General features: G+C 53.4%; 6 protein-coding genes across 6 annotated transcripts; 3 read left to right on the top strand and 3 right to left on the bottom strand.

Annotated features, from left to right (window-relative positions):
• Nucleotides 1-1,180: 1,180 nt before the first annotated feature.
• NEUTE1DRAFT_124025 (uncharacterized protein) lies at nucleotides 1,181-3,404 on the top strand (the record flags this gene model as incomplete). Its single annotated transcript, XM_009855152.1, has 4 exons — nucleotides 1,181-1,333; nucleotides 1,375-1,402; nucleotides 1,742-2,832; nucleotides 2,949-3,404. The coding sequence occupies 4 exons, from the start codon at nucleotides 1,181-1,183 to the stop codon at nucleotides 3,402-3,404; spliced, it is 1,728 nt and encodes a 575-aa protein (XP_009853454.1).
• A 795-nt stretch (nucleotides 3,405-4,199) lies between these two features.
• NEUTE1DRAFT_139903 (uncharacterized protein) lies at nucleotides 4,200-4,988 on the bottom strand (the record flags this gene model as incomplete). Its single annotated transcript, XM_009855151.1, has 1 exon — nucleotides 4,200-4,988. The coding sequence occupies one exon, from the start codon at nucleotides 4,986-4,988 to the stop codon at nucleotides 4,200-4,202; it is 789 nt and encodes a 262-aa protein (XP_009853453.1).
• Nucleotides 4,989-5,791: 803 nt separating this feature from the next.
• On the bottom strand, nucleotides 5,792-7,122 carry NEUTE1DRAFT_139902 (uncharacterized protein; the record flags this gene model as incomplete). Its single annotated transcript, XM_009855150.1, has 4 exons — nucleotides 5,792-6,040; nucleotides 6,162-6,222; nucleotides 6,284-6,465; nucleotides 7,108-7,122. The coding sequence occupies 4 exons, from the start codon at nucleotides 7,120-7,122 to the stop codon at nucleotides 5,792-5,794; spliced, it is 507 nt and encodes a 168-aa protein (XP_009853452.1).
• Nucleotides 7,123-8,212: 1,090 nt separating this feature from the next.
• On the bottom strand, nucleotides 8,213-8,535 carry NEUTE1DRAFT_48135 (uncharacterized protein; the record flags this gene model as incomplete). The annotated part of the gene is made up of 2 exons (XM_009854530.1): nucleotides 8,213-8,306; nucleotides 8,402-8,535. The coding sequence occupies 2 exons, from the start codon at nucleotides 8,533-8,535 to the stop codon at nucleotides 8,213-8,215; spliced, it is 228 nt and encodes a 75-aa protein (XP_009852832.1).
• A 1,278-nt stretch (nucleotides 8,536-9,813) lies between these two features.
• Nucleotides 9,814-13,857, top strand: NEUTE1DRAFT_86163 (uncharacterized protein; the record flags this gene model as incomplete). The annotated part of the gene is made up of 3 exons (XM_009855149.1): nucleotides 9,814-10,327; nucleotides 10,674-12,246; nucleotides 12,313-13,857. The coding sequence occupies 3 exons, from the start codon at nucleotides 10,002-10,004 to the stop codon at nucleotides 13,855-13,857; spliced, it is 3,444 nt and encodes a 1,147-aa protein (XP_009853451.1).
• A 649-nt stretch (nucleotides 13,858-14,506) lies between these two features.
• NEUTE1DRAFT_86162 (uncharacterized protein) lies at nucleotides 14,507-18,874 on the top strand (the record flags this gene model as incomplete). Its single annotated transcript, XM_009855148.1, has 1 exon — nucleotides 14,507-18,874. The coding sequence occupies one exon, from the start codon at nucleotides 14,507-14,509 to the stop codon at nucleotides 18,665-18,667; it is 4,161 nt and encodes a 1,386-aa protein (XP_009853450.1).
• Nucleotides 18,875-19,827: the final 953 nt, after the last annotated feature.

Below are 19,827 nucleotides of genomic sequence, written 5' to 3'. Positions count from 1 at the left end.
CTTACTAAACAAATGGAAGCCAAGCAACTGTTTCAGTGGACATCGTCACTGCTTCAGCTGCACGACAGGGTGACACACAGACACAGACAGCAGACCCGGGCCCCTACCCAAGCGATCGGGGGGAGATAGCGTATGCCAAGGCGGGCCAGGCCCAGAAACCAACAACGTCAACCGCGATTTTGTTGCTTCTCTCCTGTTTTTGTTTCCCTCATCCGCCGGATTGGTTTGGACCTCACTGCAAGACACTTCATCGACGTCCGACGGGAATACACGCAGCCCGAGAGCGGCACATTTCCTTTTCTGGCCATTATTCACCATCCAACTTATCCAATCTTTGCACCATATTTTCTCCTCTCTCTCCCGCTAACTATCCTTCCCTTCTCCCGTCATTCGCTTTTGCTAACTACCCCCTTTTCTTTTTTGTTTGTCTCTCATCTCAATATTCAATTTCACAACAAAGTTCTAGACTTGAAGACTTCTAGACGTCATCACCATCATCATGGCATCCAGGATACCCGCTGCCTGGCGTATCCGTGCCGCCAAGTCCACCAACACTGGCGGCTTCAACTTCAACAAAGTCAACAAGTCCACCCTCGCGCTGGCGCGCTGGACTCCTACATCGTCATCAGCATCGGCATCATCACGATCCACCACAACACCCACACCTGCAATCGCTGCATGGCCCCCGAGATTGCGGCTGGGATCTTCAGGCACAGTTCCTCCGGCGAGAAGCTTATTCCAACGTCAGCAGCACCAGCAGCGCAGATCTTTCGGTGGGTTCAACTTTCTCCTTATCCTTATGTGTTATCACCACCCCCCGGTCTCTGTTGCATTTCATGGACGGTCAAGCATTGTTCAAGCATTGAGGTGGCATCCCCACTTCGGTTCCCCCCCTTTAACACATGTTGTTGGTTGATTTTGCTACACGAAAGAAAAAAAAGAAACAAAAAATGTTGTATGAGGAAAAAGATTCGAGCTTGGCTTGTGCTGGTTGTTGTGCGCTGTGGCCCACTACCACGTTATATACATCAGCCTCGAACCCGGAATTGTCATGACTTGGCTTGGCAAGGGGGTGGATTTGGAGTGTGAACATTTGCGATCGAGAGCTTTGTTCTCCATTAAATATGGCAATGGAGTTGAGGATCTGAACAATGGTCGAGGGTTACCCATGACAAGTGTCATGTCGAGTATGGGGAATAAGCAATGGTATGCCTTTGTCTTTGAACTCGACCACATACAAGAAAGACTCGGCTTGGTTGATGCAGGGTCCAAGACTTGCCGGTACATGCAGTCTGCAAGGCATTTGGGGGTCATCAACGGGCTTTCGGACATTGTACCATGGACCCCGATGCCTGGCGGTTTTTGATCGTACAGCGACTCGGCCCCGCCTTGCCGTCATGTTGTCAGCCAGAGATGGTTCTTCATCCTTGGATGGTGCCTACCTGCGTCAAGATTCACGAACCACACTTCGAATGGTCATGATCAAGACCGCAAAGGCTCTTCTACCCGAACCATCAACGTTACAACCCCTAAAATTGCTCTGGAGATTGTCTTACAATGGACATTCTTTCATCCCCGGAATCTTCTCCTAAATCCACCTCCTGATCGGGACGATCCTGACCTTGTCTTCCATGCCCTGCTCCCCATTTTACCTCCATCGTGCCATTGAACATGACATCCCCCCAAGCTCTTTTTCCTGTGTACATTAGATACTACCCGACAGCAAACTAATCCTCCCTAGCTCGCACTACCCCCCACCATGGCTCCGACGATCACCACCACTGCCCACCAAATGAGAATCCCTCGATCCTCTACAAGATGCTCGAAGCAGCCGCCACCTCGTTCGCCTCCATACTTGTGCTCGGCGCCGGTTTCAGTATCGCTGCCTACGCCTACCACAAGACCTATAAGCACATCGTCTTACAGAAAATGTCCAACGCTTTTGAGCCCGGTGATCCCGTCCTCGACCTCGCCGCTATTGGCAAGAACATACCGCTCTCCAAGACCGCTGCCGCCACGCATTGGATCGCACGACCCGAGCAGGACATCGTCGATGATATCGTGGCTGGCAAAGAGATCGGGCACTACCACCTGTTCATCGGCGACAAGGGCACGGGCAAGAGCAGCATGTTGTTGGAAGCCATGCGCAAGATCGACGGTGACGGCGTGGCCATGTTTGAGGCGCATGCCGACCTGGAGATCTTTCGCATCCGCCTGGGCAAGGCGCTCGACTACGAGTTCCACGAAGATTACATCGGCAGCTACTTTAGCGAGCGCGGCCCGCGCGACACTACGGCGCTGTTGGATATTGAGCGTGCGCTGAACAAGCTGGAAAAGGTGGCACTCAAGCGGCGTGCAAAGATTGGAAGGCCGCTGGTGGTTATCATCAACCAGATGCATCTGATCCGCGACGATGAGGACGGCAAGGACCTGATTGAGCTGCTCCAGCAGAAGGCCGAGCAGTGGGCCGCCAGCAACTTGGTTACCATGGTGTTTAACAGCGACGATTATTGGGTGTATGAGAGGCTGAAGCAGTTGGCCACGCGCATGGAGGTGCTCTCGATCACGGACCTGCCCAAGAACCTGGCGACGGCGGCCCTCAGGAATTATCGTCACCGCTATTTCGGAGAGGACTTAAGCGACCAGACCTTGGAGCAAATCTACGATCGCGTGGGTGGTCGCCTGAATTTCTTGAATAGGGTCGCCAAGAGCAATGATATGCTGGCGACATGTGATGAGATCAAGCAAGTGGAGAAGACGTGGTTCTTGAACCAGTGCTGGATTCTGGGAGAGGAAATGGATGATGATGTGATGGATCAGCAGAAGTGGGCTGTGAGTTGCTGTTTCTTTGTTCCCTTTTCTTTCTCTTCCCACTCCCCATCTCCCTTAAACTCCTTCTGCTTCCCCATCTTCCCTCCAATTTGCTAACACCCCCTCCCCACACACAGGCAGCAGCAGTAGTCCTAGCCACCGCCCTCGTCGATAAAGAAGCCATGATGGAAGCCGCTGGCTCTTCCACCTACGACCCTGTAGTCGGCCACATCCTGCCCTCGTACGCTCTGCACGAGGCCCAGCAGATCATGACGCGTTCCGACTTTGTGCGCGCCCTCGACCGCCTCAATCTTTTCTCGATCACCAAGAACGCCCAGGTGCGCGCCAGCTCCGTGCCCATGCACCTCGCATTCCGGGAGATCGTTGCTCAGCCCGGCTTCCGCGAACACCTGCAGGCGACCATTGACAGGATTGCGGCTATCGAGAGCTTGGGACGTACCAGGGAGTTGGTGGCGAAGGATCTGGTGCTTGGTGGTCATTATGAGATTAGGAGGTCGGAGAAGGGCAAGGGCGTAGATGTCAAGTTGGTTATGCCGGAACCTGAGGAGGAGGGTGAGGAGAAGGATGATTAAGATCTCTAACTTGCCTCGAAGAACGTCCTTGTGATTGTCCAGTCAGGAGCCAGGCGGTCAGTGGACAAAATCGAAAGGAAAAAAAAAAAAAAATAAGAAGACGAAAAAGAAGAAAAGAGAAAGAAGGTGCCGTTCTAGTACCTCTAGGCATGAAAATATGGAGTCAAGGCGGGGATGGAAAGATAAAAGGAAAAGCGTTCTGTTTTCTCGGCTCCTTTGAAGACTGGAATCATGAGGGAAAGAGGCACTTGCCAGGAGCTTCAATCTTTTCCACGCACTTTGCACAAGGTACTAGGGCCCGTGATGGCTCAGACCCACACTCATTCATCACCCCATACGTTCTATTTCTTTCTATTTTTTTTTCAGCATGAATTTTCTTTGCTTATCGCGAGTTGGTTCGGCGTTCAAGAGAGTGGTGGTATTGGTGGTACTCGATACCCACCTAGACTATCACTGTCCATGGTTTTTTTGTTCTTTCTATTTCATGTTAGCTTTTTATATGGTACCCCTAGTTTCGATTCATCTCTTTTCTTCCATATTCTCTTACTTGATATGGAATTGTATGTACGTAGTTCTCTAGGAACTCGGAGATTCACGGTCACAGTTGTTGCATCATTGGCTCAGTACCTACTTACACAACATGTTGCAGTAGTTCTTCTCTAACCCAGAAGAGTTGATGGTATTTGTTCACTTTACACAATGACTTGCAATCAACCATGTCTCCTTCTAAGCATTGGGAAAAAGCAAAACATCTCGTGCTACCTAGAGGTAGGTATGTACCGTAGAGGTATTCCGCTAACCCCCCATCTCCCTAGCCTTCAAACTAGGCTTCACCACACGACCGCTGCGTGTGACCGTCGTGTTCACAGTAGCGGCCGGCGGCGGCGCTGAATTGGACCTTGTGGCTCCTCCCTTGCCTCCTTTTCCACTTCTAGTTCTGGTCCTAGTCCTAGTACGTGTAGCCGCTTCGCTGGTGCTGGTTCTCTTCTTGTTCATCACCCCCTTCACATCTCTGGCCTTCTGGCTGGGTTTCACCACGCGACCGCTACGTGTTGTACCCGAGGTAGTAGCCTTGGGAGCCATGGGAGCCTTGGGAGCCTTGGGAGGAATGTTACCGGCTGATAAGTTCTGCTGGACGTTTGCTGGAGATTCTGCTGCTTGGACGCTGGCTCCATGTCTCTTCAGGCTACGGATAGCAGCTTGCGCTTCGTGTTGGTTGGCTTTTACTTGGACTGCAGATGGGGCCTTCGCTGCAGGGTCTGAGGTAGGGGGGTTTCGAGGGTTTATGTTGTCATCGTCGTTGTCTTTGCCCTTATCGTCGTCCTTGTCCACCTCCGCTTTGTCCGACTTCAAGTCATCCTTCCTGGCAAGTGCGGCCTCCACCTTAGCTTCGGCTTCGTTCTCGGCCTGGTTTAGGGCTTCGAGGATCATTGTCTTCCTCATGATCAAGAGGGTGCGGCTTGATAGAATATGTTGAAGCATTCTGGCGGCCGGGGTGAGGATGTTGTTGGCGGGTTTGGTGACTTCTTTGGCTGCCGCTTTGGAGGTTGTCACATTGGACTTTTCATCATTGGTTTTTACCATCTTGGCTTTGTCTCAAGGAATGGAGAGTAAGATAAGAGCCGGTACTGGAGGTAATGTCACTTAGTAAAGATTACCTAAGTAGTGGTTGTTGTTAAATGGAGTAGTGACGTACATTGAGAAATTTGAGAAGCCTGATATGATACAGGGGAGTGGACAATGGTTGTGTTGTCGACTTTTGGAGGTGGAAGTCGAAGATGTTTGGTGATTCGGACAAGACTGGAACAAGTTCAGCGAGCTCCGAGTACAATTAGTGGAATTTTTATAGTTCTGAAAGTGGGAAAGACTAAGAACCTGATTAGCTGCCAGTAAAGGGGTTGAAAGTAAACCTGGAAGGCATTCAAGGTTTACCTGCTGGTGAATAGATAGATGTAGGTAGGTAGGTAGCCAAGGTCGTCGACGATGGGGAGGTTATTGGACGATGGTGAATGGTACCTACCTTACCTATGGTCCAAAGCCTCAAGGTTCCATTGCCTAGAGGTAGGTATTACCAAACAAGGAGCTGTGAGATTGATAGTGAAAGATCACCTCCAAAATTAGGTATGATGAGGGCTGTGTGGAGGTGAGGTTCTCTTCCTCTACCTAAGGTGTAGTGCTAGCTAACTTCCACGTCTATATACAGGTACGTAGGTACCTGTAGGTAGGTATGTACACTCTACCTCGAAATTGAAGGTTTTCTCCGTCGTCTCCATTTCTGAGAACTCGTTACGAAACCACCGCCACCTGCTTTTCGATTTCCTTGGTGGAGGCGGGTGATTGTCCTGGGTGCTGGCTTGCTTTTCGGTTTTAGAGTGTTGGCCAGCACCCTAGACAATGGCAGGTCGCTCGGTTTCGGCTGTTTCTTGTGGCGCTTTGAGAAGTCGAAAGGACGCGCGAAATGGAAACGTGTAGTAGGTCAATATTATCCCCAGGTCAGGTACAGAAATTCTATTGACTCCTTTGGGGTTCGGGTCAGTGTCGAGGAGGGATCTGGAGACAGAGGGACGATGAGAACTCATGCTCGAGTTGCCGATGAACGCGTGTTGGCCAAGGTCGCTCAGTTCGCTGTAGATTGTCTGCTTTTCGGGGCAAAGAACAAAAAGGTGTGGTTAGTGTGAGGATGCCTGGTATGGACGTAGAGATAGCCGAGAATTGACTGGGTGATAATTTCGTTGGAAGATGGTTAAACTCACTAACTGTGGTGTGGCCGGCGCGGTCGGTCAGAGGCCTTGTCAACACGGACTCTGCGACCTCAAATCTATGTTGGAGTGTGTGTCAGCGTCCGCTTAATGTCAGTCTTAAGATGAGGGGACACTTACTCCTGGCCGTCCATGGAGCAGTTGCGGGCAATGTGGCCGACCTCGCCGCACTTGTAGCACTCAGCGCCGGAGGGCTGGTCACCAGACTGGGAGCAAAGCTTGAGAGTCGTCGTGATGAGGGGGCCACGGAGGGAGGTAGAGCTGATATCAATCTCGCAAAGTGTTTTCTCTTGTGATGTTCCCTGCGCAAGAGGGGTGTTTGCTGCTCAGCCGACGGGCTGAGTCGCGACTTTCCAATTTCCGCGAAATTCCCAGTATGGGAAATTTTGACTAGTATTGAGCAGCTGTCTCGTCCCTGGAAGTTGGACGTTCCCGAATGAGGTCAGGCAGGAGGAGGAGCAGGAGGACTGGAAGAGATGTAAGCTTGTGGTAGTGGTGCTCACCTTGGCTGTTGTTTGAGAAAGGACCAGATGGTGAGAGGAGCCTTGTTTGGCGAAAGTACGTCGATGAAAGATAAGGAGGAGAGGGGAGGAGAAAAAGAAAAAAATCAGAGGTCGTAGTGAGGGAGCCTTGCTTGATATATGTAGAGGTACCGAAGCGGGACAGCCTGCGTCGCAACGACCGTTATCTGGTAGACAATCAATGTTTGGAAAACAATTACTGTTTTCCAAATAATCGTTTTCCCAACATTGATTGTATCCCAATCCTCTAGACATGCCCGTACAACGCATGTCTGGAAAAAGGGTTTCCCACCACGGTACTCCCAGCCCCGCTACTCGCGAACTGCAATGGAAGCACCGACTTTATTTCGTTGAAATTAGCAGGCGTTCACTTCGATATCTCTTGACCACGCAAAAGATGTTACGTCTACTTACAAATCTTACAGAGTACCGTGGCATGTTTCCTGGCCGAGACTCAGGGATCGGGGCAAGCAAGTACGAGTCCTGGGCCTCGTTGTTCAAGGGGAGCTTTTGATTTCATGCAATGTGCACCGACTGCTGACTCGACGACTTTAACTTGAAAGCAACAAAGGCACAAAGAAGGAGAACGCCAAGTACATGTGCCCAAAATGGTCTTCTGGGTGTAAAAAGCAATGGTTTTTAAGCCTGCCATCTACTGTGTCGACCAATTCCTAAAACACATTATTTTCGAATTTCAACGTCCATTTCGTCGGAGCAGTCGACTCCCCATCAGTGGTATCTGAGGCAACTGATTCCATATTTCACGAGATTGGTGCCTCTGGCGTAAAATCGTCATCCGCTCAGGAAGGATGTGTCTGCCTACCTTAGCCAGCCCCTTCAAAGACGCTATGACCGACTTGAAGCAGATCGAGGAGCGATTTCTTGACCTCAAGCGTAATCGTGAAACCAAGTAACAGATTGATATCTCTGAGAGATTGTTGATATTTGTGCCATCTGCCTGCCCTAACAGATGAAGTTGAGTCCTTTCAGCTCAACACCACCGCCTTCTTCTGGTGAAACAGGCGGGTTTGTTGTCCGGCCAATGTTTCAACCGACCAGCTCCTTCGATCCATCCCCAAATCTCCATCTAGCCTTACGAATACAACAGACAACGTGTGCCTTCCACACTCGATAGTCGTCACGCTAACTCGTAAAGATACCTCTACAAACGCAGTCACAGAAGGGAAAGGGAAGCTTGACGACGTTAGTTCTAGCATAAACACCTGCAAATGATGTACGCCGCTCCACTGTCGAAGTCAACAAACGATATAGGATAGAAGTACACCTTGGGAAGGGAGCTCTGTGAAAAAGAGCAAACCATATCTGTGTGATATCTCGGATGGATGATGTGATCTCGGTGGATACACTTGTATGTAGTATCTCACAGAATGACTTGGAGTACGATAGGAAGTTGTCATCTGAATAGCCGTCTGGCCTTCACCCAACTGAGCAAGACCAGAATCCGTAGAGTGACCTGGGTGGACAAGACGAAAGATGCCGTTGGCAGCAAGACCAGCCTCGCCATATCTCAGCTTTCACTCCTTTGCTCCGAAATCTCCAGCTCCGTGTTGAGCCAGTCGCCCACGGAAAAGGTGAGTATGGCAGGATCAGCCTCACGTCGTCTTGACTTTTGCTTCCCAGCCTCACAGCCGTTCGTCCCAAGTGGGCAAAACAAACTTGCTCAACAAAAGCCCAGTCTGGTGTCGTCCGAACTCACAGTCCAGGTCCTCCCAAAGGACCGTGCCCCGTCCAGTTGCCCTCCCGCCTTGCTCCCTCCTGGGTCTTAAACTCTTCCGCCCGCACTCGCCCGAACTTTTTCTTGTCCACAACACCATTAGCCAAAGCTACCATCGCGTCGAGTAAGTACCAAGTGCCCAGTTCACCATCATCAATCCTGCCCTCAACCAAGAAAACTTCCATCGTTTTCAAAGGTATAATCATCCATCACGCCTGCCCTGCTTTGCCTTTTCTTCCTCCTTCACACACATCTTCAACCCTCGTCGCCAAGGCAACTCAGTCAGGTAAACCCATTCGTCACCTTCACCCGCATCTTCACCCGAGCCCACGATGCGAGAGAGTCGAGTGACTCGATCGCAAGAGTCTGGGAGACTTTGACTTCGACTTCAGAAGCTTCAAGCGCGAGTATACCAAATCTCTTGACTTGATCTTCACTCCCTTTGATTTTTACACCTCCACATCACATCACCATCCATCAAATCTTGGACACTCCTCCCAAGCATCGTGACAAGAAGCCTTCGCGCACTCTGAGAAAGCAGGGCCTCGTCTCCTATTCTGAGATTATTGCGATCACTTCACAACTTTGCGGTCGCGCTTCCAAGCACATCAGAAAAGACATTCCTGACTCCAGACCTCACTCGAGAATCACGACTCCAACTGGACCAAACTTGAAGCAAGAACTTGAGCTAACCATTTCATCTTCGCAGTCGTACCAAGCTCAAGATTCTTTTCTCGTTTCCGCTGCCCAGCCTTCAAGCAACTTTTCGCCGTAAGTTCCAGATCTTCTCAAAACCCACATCCTCTCTCCTGAACCTCTTCTTCAAGGTCTGGGTGTCATGCAGTATGATTGACCTGGGCCATCATCGCCTGGTTGATCTCGTCATACTGCTCCTTGGCAGTTCTGACATTACCCTCTTCATCTTCACCCTTGGTTGGTTCCAAGAACCTTGTGTCATAAAATCGCGACTCCAACGATTTTAAACCATGACCTTGCGCTAAGAACCACGCGCTCCCTGCCCCTGTGCAGAACGTACCCAAGTTTCTCGCGTTGCTAACTTCGTTGACAGATTTCAAGCCTTTCTTTGCCGTACGTTTTGAGCTTTTTTCCTTTTCCTTGTTGGTTCCATACCTTGGATTCAATCAAGCAATCCCGCCAACGTGGTCACCCTTGAGACTGGACTCCCAAGGTTGATCGCAGCAGCATACCTAGCTTGGCCAGACCTGGAACCATGGAATGGTGTGGGAAGATCACAGCTTACCACTACCGAACTCGACCCATTTGCTTCACTTGTTTTCAACCACCATCACGGTCATCATCTTATAACCTTGGCGCTTTTGCCCTTTTTTTCTGCCTCGATCCCACTAACACTCCCTTTTTCCTCAGACCAAAGTGATCGATTACCGGTCACCACCAACCTCTCCTCGCCTTTTTTCTGTAAGTAACACCTCTGCCTTTGGCCCTCGCTTCTCTCCAGATCGTGTGCCATCGTACCTAGGCACTTCATCCGCTCCAACCACATATCACTGGCTCCAGTCTTCAAGTCGCTAACAGACAGCAAGCAGCTACCTCAACCAAGAAGATGTCTTCGTCCCGCTCTTCTTCTTCTTCTTCTTTCCCCTCCTCCTCCTCCGCCTCCTCCTCTCCCCTCGCCTCGCGCTCGCGCTCGACGCCCGACGACGGCACCAGCGGCCGCCCCCGCAGCCGCATTCCGGTACCCGTCCGCCTCCGCGCCCGCGCCCGCGCAGGCACCACCAGGACCCGACCCGGGCAGCTGGTCGCCTCGTCGTCGCCTTCGGGTGGCTTCTTGGCGTCAGTCCCGGAAGAGCTCCTCGGTGATGGCAACATCGTCGAGGGTGCTGGTAGCGGGAGAGGTGCATCTTCGGGTGCATCGCTCCCTGACGAGTGGTAAGTGCAGTGAATTCTAGTGAATTCTTTCGAAGACTCTCCCTTGATGAGTTGTGGGGGGTGAAGGTGTTCGCGGTCCAGTAAGGCTAGACCCGGCGATGGCCCTAGTACTATCCGCCATTGACGAAGATGATGAATCCGCGTCTCTTTCGGAGCAGGATGATATCTCTTGGGAAGGGCTGGGTAGTCGTTTGAATGTTGTCGTGTCCAGTGTTTCCCGTGGGTAGTACACAGGGACTTGGGACGACAACTGTGTTCGTTTGGCCTTTCAAGCGAAAGCACGAAGCATTTTCACAGCATATGAACAAAATCACTAACGATTTTTTTTTTTTTTCATGTCAACCAGGCACGAGACGACCAATGCGGCTCTCGATAGCTTCTTCGAGGCGGATGACGAAGAAGACCAGGAACAACACTTGGAGGAGGTTGTTTCTGGACTGTCCCCTTCTTCCTCTCTCCAGACCTCCATGCAGGGCCCCGCCACAGCCCTTGCTCCCACTCAGCAGCAGGAGCAGCTGCCCCAGCAGCGCCGGGGGCCTTCGGGTCACCAGCAGCCTGCTCGGGGTTTGGGACACCGCCGTCAGGCGGCTGTTTCGTCCTGCGCCCGAGTCGGCGACTCGAGCTCCTTTGGAGTCCGGGTCAATACCGAGGAGGGAGTCAGGGGGACGATGAGAACCCATGCTCGAGTTGCCGATGAACTCAAGTCGGCCAAGGTTGCTGATGACAAGGCGACCGATGACGGCCCGCGGGTGAAGGTAGCCCCTGCTGCGACGGTCGAGGTGCCCTACGCAAGTAGGGCGAAGACTGCCCCCACCGGTGGACTCGTTGCGAGGGAGTCGGCGGCCGATGACAAGGTCGTGTCAGGCGAACTCCGGCGAGCGGTTTCCTCTGTTGCTACACCTCCAGGATCCCAACTGGATAGCAGGCCCGGTCCGGTCCGTATTCGTACGACTACGGCGGGCAGACAGATCTTTGGGGCTGACGCTGCGGTTGGCACCCGTAGCCGAAGCAGCACGACGACCGTGGCTGGCGAGCGGCCCCTCGAGGCCACCGCTTCCAGACCACGTCCCCCTCCTGTTCCTCGCCTGGATCTGGCGCGCCTCACGGCCATGAGCCTGAGTGAAAAGCGCAGGATCAAGGCCGAGCGAGCCCAGGAAGGCTGTTCCCACGGCCTCAACTCTTCTCGGACGACTCCGGATCTCGTCCCGCTCAGCTTGCCGGCGGTTACTGGCTTGAGCGGGCCCGTTGTCGAGGACATTCCGCCTGTCCCTCCTCTTCCCGTCAACCTCTCCCCATCGGTAGTCCCAGCTGGTCGTAGGGCGGGTTCACCCCTCTACAACGGAAGATTTGCCGACCGTCCTGGTCCCCCACTGCCCAACAGGCCGCTTCCGCCCATTCTGGGGCAAAGCGTTGTGCCATTGGGCACCCAGGTACAAGCAGGAGAGGTTGGTGGTGACGTGGAGTACGAGGGAGATGTGGAGGAGAGCGACTATGAGGACTCCGACAGCAGGGAGTCGCATGGTGGTAGCCGCCCCCGGCTGTATGCCCCGAGCTTGTCCACCATCAGGGACAGCTCGCCGGTGCCACCTGCTTCTTCCGTGGCTGTCGCCTCGTCCTCTTCTTCCGCGGGAACAGCTGACCGGTCCTTTATTGCCTCGAACGATGCGTCGTTTTTGCCTCGCGGTGATTACGAGTATGGTGCCGCCCAGGCCAGAGAGGAGTCACCCGCCTTTCGGGGTGGTGATGACACAACTCTTGTGGCCGACACCACGTTCGTCCAGGGCAACCAAAGACGCTGGGGGATGGTTCCCCACATGTTGGGTGAGGAGGTTCGGCTTCGGCTGGCTTCTTCCCCGACGCCATCCTCTGCTGATTCGGAAAGGACAGCTCGCCCGGCCACGGGTGAGGGACAGGGGGAGGTTCTCCCCGCCAATTTGAACCACGACGAAGCCCAGATGGACGACAGCAGCCTCTCCTTGACCTAGTTAGCCGAAGAAGCTGGCTTCGCCATCGACAACAGCGCCATTGTCACCGACTTTGACGAAGGTGTGCCCTCGCGGGAGGAGAGCCCGACTATCCCGGGTTCTCTTGTGGAAGACCTGGTAGACAGGTTGACCACCACACTGCCGCCATTGCTCGCGGACCTTGAGCCGCTACCCCTTCGTCGTGCGCCCGCATTGAGACGAGGCTCACCAGCCATCACGAACCCACGCCCCCAGCCGCAGCCCGCACGCCCTGCCCTTTATGTCTTCCCCCGCCCGCCGATGGGTTTAGGTTTGCGTCCTGACCGTGGTTCAAGCACGCAGAGGCCTGGTGTAACCTCTTTGTCTGGTGATGGTGGTCTCGCTTCTTCCGTTACCGTTGGTGTCCTACCTCGCCCTCATGTTGCGATGGCAGTGTCTTCAGGAGCCGGTGATGTGGTCCGTTCTGGTGCAATCTCTCCTGGCCTGGCTTCTCCTGGCGTGAGCAGCTCTGGTGCCGGGCTCAGCCGTGGTCTTCCGCGGTCGGTGACCCAAGCCATTGCTCCTCCGCCGCCTATGCCGGTTGGTTCGCCTCCTCGTGGTTTTGCCCGCTCCGTAACTCAGGCTCTCCCTCGCAGTGGTGGTGCCCTTGGCGGCAACTCTCGTTTTGGCACGCGAGCAGTGTCGGCGCCCAGACCGATGGGTGCTCCGATTGGCGACGAGGACGAGCTGGATGCAGAGCTCCGACAGATTGTCTCGCGGACTCGAGATGGGTACCAGGACCAGCGAGCGGTGTTGCGCTCCGGACTTCGCATGCGCACCCAGACGTTGGGCACGTTCAGCCCATCCACCATTTCGGGTTCGACTCCCGACATCACTTCGCCCCCAACGAGCTCTGGCAGGGACAGCGGCTCCCGCCACCTCAGCGGTTCCTCGACTTTCGTTGGCTCCACAACCTCGCCGGCAATGATGAGTTCGCCAACCCCGATGACGCCGGACGTTTCCAGTCCTTCCTTCGCTTCGGGTTCTGGCGGTCGTGGTCGTGGCCGTGGCAGTAGTTCGCGTGGTTCTGGGTCGAGCGCGAGGTCCAGCCAGCCTCCAGCTCAAGCTCAGCCGCAACCTCGACCGCAACCTCGACTGGCTGTCGAAATGCGCGAGAGAGGTCCTGCTCTGGTGACGGTGAGAGACAGCGCAGACTCGGGGACGCTGAGCAACGAGCCAGCAGAAGAGCCCAAGTCACATTGGAGCTCAGACACGGATGATGAGCCTTCGACGATGGGAAGGATGAGGAACGCCTTCAGCAGGTTGAAAACGAAGTCCCGGGGCAATCTTCGTCGAGAAGCGTCCTCTTCCTTCTCAACGTCAACCAGCCTGAGCCCCGTCACCACTAGAGATGCTCCTCCACGCCTTCCGGATATCCCTCCTGTGCCTCCACTTCCCTTGATTCCGGCGCCTCCCATTCCTACCGAAGATGACAATGATGCAGCGAATCAGGCAATATCACAGAGACAAAAGCTGAACAAAAAGAAGTCGCTGGCCAACCTGTTTAGCAAGAAGAGAGAGGAGTAAAGGGTCAGACCAAAGCCGTTTGGAGGCATACATAAGACCTCCCAAGATGCAGGCAATGCATTGCTGGGTGACCACGAGGGCCCATGTCCGAGTATACACGCCTTTTTCAAGATTTACCTACTTTTGCTGATGGAAGACAAAGATAAAATGCATGAGACAATTAACGAGGAAAGATAAACATGAATTCACAGAAAAACTAGAAAAAAACTTATTTCATTTGTTGCTCTTGGTGAACTCGGGAATATGATGTGGTTGATATGATGTTACTGCAGTGAATGGTGCCATTGCCGGGGGGATCATGCATCCGGGTGGCTCGTGCACACTTCCTCCCTCCCTCCCTCCCCCGCAATCTCCAATTCACAGTGGGACTTTTGGGTGGTGTGGTGGGCCTTTTCCCAAAAAGAACGCGGCGCGTTTGGCAGCGAAAAACGCACATCACCAATTCTCCGTCGCCTACCCTTGACCTCTCTCGCTGCATCACCAAAACACAAGCAATCCACCACCACACCATTCCCTGCCTGGAGGTCGCCCTCTCGACGCCACGCCTTCTTGCCCGACACCAATCGGCCCAGACCATGTCAACATCACTCTGAGCACCTTGTCGTCTCTCTGACCAGCACATCGATCCGAAATAACAACACAGTCAAAGATGGGCAGTCAACAAAGTGTGCCGGAAGGCGAAGAGGGCGACGTCAGAAGCCGGTCAGCCTCGCCCTTGGTCCAGGAAGACAACCACTGGGGTAAATACGAGAACAACGAGAGCTATGATGATGCCATTCCCGACGTACCCTACGGCCAGCAGTTCAACGAGCAGCCCCAATCTCCTGTCGCGCCCAACTCCGGAGAGCGCAAGAAAAAGAAAAAGAAGAAGAGCAAGCACCGACGCTCGCCCTCCCCTGCTGCTGAGCCCGAGGTGAACGGCGATTCCCACGACCAAGACGCCACCTTTGCAGACCCAGAACCAACCGCGGCTGAGGATCACGAAATTCCAGAGGCTGGCAAGAAAAAGAAGAAGAAAAAGAAGAGGTCCAAGCCTGAGCCCCAGGTCGAGGTCGAGGAGGAGGAGGAGGAGCAGCAACAACAACAACAACCCGAACCCGACCATGAGTTGCCCCTTGACTCCCCGGAACTTCACGAGTCACCCAACCTCAAGTTCGAACGCCCTGAAGTCGCCGAGCCCGAACCACAATCTGCTGCTCAAGCATCTGCCAAGTTCAAGAAAAAGAGTCGCAAGTCGAAAAAGGTCACTGTCGACATTTCGGACGATCCCATTAGCGATGGCGAGGACAATGTCGGACGAACCGCAAAGATTCACAGAGGCGAAGCTCCGACTTCCGATGCTCATGTCAAAAGGCGAAGACTGTCACCCGAGCCTGTTGCCGACGAGGAAGACGAGTACGACCATGGAGAGGTTGATGCTTCGTTCGTCAAGAGGGAGCCCGGTGCCGACGAGCATGAGCCAAGCATGGTTGCTGGCCATGAGCATACCTCCCCGCTCGTGGCCCGTGAGCGACGGAGGGCTCGCTCTGCTTCGCAACATCCTGTCGAGGTCGCTTCAAGCGCTCCTCTGGCACCACAATTTGCTACCCAACAGTCCTTAAGCTTCCACGACGAAAGCTTCAACAGCACCCGCATTCCTGCTTCGATTCACCCAGTGGACTTGGACGATCACATCAATGGCCTTCCCAGCACCCAGGATTTCGCCGATAGTCTGCCCCCGAGCTCTCAAGCCCAGTTCAATGGCTTTCCTCACAGCTCCCAACGACCCCGCACTGACGGTCTCCCGGCTATGAAGAGCAGCATGTGGGAAGACAACATGCCCCATGATGCCATGGACGGGCCAGAGGATAGCCATGGCCACGAGGGGCTCAGGCATGATGCGGACGAGGTCGAGCGAGACAACGCTGACATGGACACTGCTTCTTCTGCTGGCGATCCCGAACCTGACAACCATTCTGACCACGAAATGGATATCGACCAAGAAGTTGCCAACAACGAAGAACCAAGTCCCGAAATCGATGCTGTTGCCGAGGTCGAAGACGACCAAGATCCTGCCCCTGAGGTCTCGGTGGCCCAGACTCCAGCTCGCAAGGCTCGCAAGTCCCATGCCAAGAAAGCACAAGCTCAACCCGATGTCGAGCCTGAACGAGTCGAGCAAGCTGAGGAAGCCACTCCAGCACCAACATCCACAGCAAAGACGCCGCGTTCCAAGGGCTCGAAGCGAAAGGTAAAGGTTCCGTACTTTGAACGTGAGGAGGTCGAAGCACGCGATACCGCCGAGACGTCTGCTGAGCCTTCCGTCAAGGAAGTTGCCGCCACCCAAAAGGACCAGAAGCGGGAGAAGAAGCGCAAAGTACGTGCCGAGGACGAACAAAGCACTTCCAACGTTGAGCCAGCACCTAAGAAGGCCAAGGTCAGCACAAAGAAGAAGCCTGCCAAGAAAGCCGATACCGAAGAAGACAATTCTGAAGTGGAGGAAGCAGGCGACAACTCCAATAAGGCAAATCTACAAGGTCGGGTGACGCCGGCCGAACATGCTCGCATCAAGGCGGTAATCGACTCGTTCAGGGATGCTCAAGGACTCACCAAGTATGAGGTCAATGAGATGATTCGTCAAGACCCACGAAAGGACCCGAAGAACAGGGAGCTATGGGCCCTAATTGTCGATGCTTGCCCCAACCGGCCACGAAGAAAAGTGGTCAGCCACTGCAGGCAGAATTTCCACAACTTCCCTGCCCGTGGTTCATGGACCAAGGAGCAAGATGAGGAGTTGGAGAGTATGCTGAAGCTGCACGGCCAAAAATGGACGCTAATCGGTGGTCTCATTAATCGCTTCCCGGACGATGTTCGTGATCGCTACAGAAATTATCTCGCCTGCGGGGGCAAAAACAGAAAAGATTACTGGTCCGAACAGGAGGAGGAGCGTTTCCTCAAGGTCGTTGCGGAGGCTATTGACAAGATCAAATCCGGCATGTCCAAGTCCAAGAAAAAATCCGACGACGAGTCGCCAGAAAGCCTCATCAACTGGCAACAGATCAGCACGGCCATGAACCACACCCGATCTCGCCTTCAATGTTTGCAAAAGTGGAAGACCTTGCGCAAGAATGAGGCTTTGCCCGACAGCATCATGGTCAAGCTTCCCGATGGCGAATCTTCTCGCTTGGATAAGGCTCGCAAAGACTTGCGCAAAATCACGCCCCAAGACAAGGCCCTTTTGGCGCGTGCCATCCGAGACTCTGGCGCTGACCGCGAAGCCAAAATCAAATGGAACCAAATCCAGGAAGATGTTTTCGAAAAACAGTACGCCAAAACTGCTCTGAAAGTCACCTGGGGTCGTTTGCGACAAGCCGTGCCGCAATGGGAATCCAAGTCTACCCAAGAGTGTGCCAAATACCTTTGCGACATGTACGAGCGCGATGCCGACTGGAAGGGCGATGACGAAGTCGGTGGTGACGATGCGGAAGATGACGCTGATGCCAGATCTACCGTCAGCAGACCTGCTTCCGTGGTGGTCTCGTCCACGCAGCAGACCAAGATCTACCGCACACCAAGAGTCGGCCTGTGGGATCCCCCAAAGGGAACCAAGACCAATCTCAGCAATGTCTTTGCCGAATCGTCAGACAATGAGATGCGCGGTCGAGCTTCTCAGCGTGCGAGAGAGCGCGCAAAGCGGTTAAAAGAGTCAGAAAAGGCGTCATCCAAGTCCAAGAAGTCACAACTTTCGGAGGCCATTGTCCACGATGAGGATTCGGATGAGGAAGAGGTCGAAGAGAGCATCAACGGAGACATTACCGCTGTCAACGGCAATAATAACCAAGATATCGAACTCGACGACGCTCCCGAGATTGATGCCGATGAAGATGACGAGGAGTCGGAGCCAGCACCATCAGCGCCCGTCGTGCGTAGCCGAGCCGCCAGCGTTGACCTTGGCGAACCCTCCTTCATTTCAAGCCCACAACTCCCCACTTCCGCCCAGAAACCTCAAGATTCTTCCGATGACGAAGATGACGATGTGATCGCTACCGCATCCAAGGCCGCCCCCTTCAAAGCCTCCAAAAAGGCAGCAGTCCGCACTTACGGCAAGGCCTCCAGGTCCACCAAATCCAAGCGCAAAGAAAAGGAGCTCGACCTGGACGTCCCCCTTGTCCTCGGCGCTGCCGTCCCTTCCCTCCCGCCGCCATTTACTTCTCTCTCCACAGCAAGTCATCACCATCCCCAGCTAAGCCCCAAGCGTCCCGCCGCTCACCGCCCATCTTTCAACGACGAATCTGACCACTCCGATGCTCCGGCCCACAGTCAAAGTCAACATAACAAGAAACGTCGCATCCTCACTCGCCAGCCATCTGTCCGCACGACCGAGACCATCATCAAGACTACCGCCTCGGTCGCCAAGGCTAGCAAGCGGAGGAAGGCATCAGATGACTCAGCCGCAGCAGACTCTTCGGAGCTGGCGGTTGCATCAGCCGTGCCAGATCACCTACTCCTCGATCTGGTAGAGATGGACGGTAATCTCGCCGATGACAGTCTGGTTTCCCTGGATAGACCGGGTGATGTGGTTGGTGGGGTGGACAGGGAGAAGAAGGTGGCTAGTAAGGCGAAGCAGGTTCGGAAGAAGTTGGCTGCTTCGACGGCTGCTAGTGTGGCGTCTACCCCGGCGCCGTTGGTGAAGACTAGGGCTCCTTTTGTTTCTGTGACTCAGGTGGATAAGATGGACAAGGACACGAGGTCGTATAGCGTCATCAGCAGCGATATGGATGATATGGAGGATATTCCGGCTGTGCTGCCTGCTGTGGATGGTACACAGGGTTAGATGGATCATGGATGGATTGTGGATGGGGGAGTTTAATGGATCGTGGTTGTTGTTGAACGGTGATGGACTCAGGTGTGATAAAGAGAAACGAATGAAAGAAGAAGGGCCATGGTTAAGCATTATTGCATTCAAGACATTATAGGTTTAGGGGAATGGTATGGTCTCTTTGGGACTCAAAAGAAGCTCAAAAGAAGCGTTCTGGTTTCAGTCGTTGCATTACATTGCATTCATACCTAGGTGTTATGGCTTTTGACTTGAAAGTGAAGTCGGTAATGGAGGTTGAGAAGTTGGAGCGGAAGGAGCTGATTAGGTCCATCTAGCTAGCGGTGGCATGGACACATGACATGATTTGAAGAAGTTGGTGATTCATATACCATTTCTTCCCCAGACTTTTTCAGGCCCAATATCTACCTCGGCTGTGCTTGATTACCTATCTATTTGAACATGATTTGACTCTTGAACGCTGCAGTGATGGCCAGGGCACCTAAGCTTTCGCCGTTATAGTTGATACATTTCAAACCTTTATTGAAGCTCAAGTTCGACATGAAGTTCAGTATAAGGTAATCAACATCTCTGATATACGGAGGTTGAGTGTTTCAATTCCAGAGTTTTGTGTACTTTTGTGTAAAGGTAGGTAGGCAACCGTCGATGTCCCGTCGATTGAACCCATCCAGGTCCCTCTAGGTAGTTGTCCACCACGCCATGGACATTCTCAATTGGCAACAAGGCATCATCTCTGATCAGTGGATTGTTGGTATGGCCCAGTATCCCCTATCCCTTCTGGCAATAGTAATGGTACTTACGGGTCTACTTCCTATGACTCTGTAAGCTGAGAAAGCTGTGGGTGTCTTGAAGCATGTGTGTTTCTCATGAATACCGGAGGGGGAAGTTTTCAGAAAATGATGATTTATGACTATTCTTCTGAAGGTTTACAGTGATGCCAAGAGCATGGAGGAGGAAAGAATTTGTGGAAGCTGAACTCGGCGCACGCCCCATTCCTTCAGGCTTTATGCAACCCCCTAACCTCTTTCTAACCAGCTCGGAGGTATCTGTGTGTCCTCAACTCAACTTGCCATCAATTTCATTTTTAAGATGATTTCATCTCCAGGGCAGATGCCGCCAATAAGGCCAAGTTCGCTCGCTCTTCTCCGTTCTTGGGG

Source organism: Neurospora tetrasperma, assembly GCF_000213175.1.
Source record: "Neurospora tetrasperma FGSC 2508 unplaced genomic scaffold NEUTE1scaffold_5, whole genome shotgun sequence".
In the NCBI taxonomy this organism is placed as follows: domain Eukaryota; kingdom Fungi; phylum Ascomycota; class Sordariomycetes; order Sordariales; family Sordariaceae; genus Neurospora; species Neurospora tetrasperma.
Note: the sequence above shows the minus strand (reverse complement) of the source record. Positions and strands in the feature narration are given on the sequence as shown.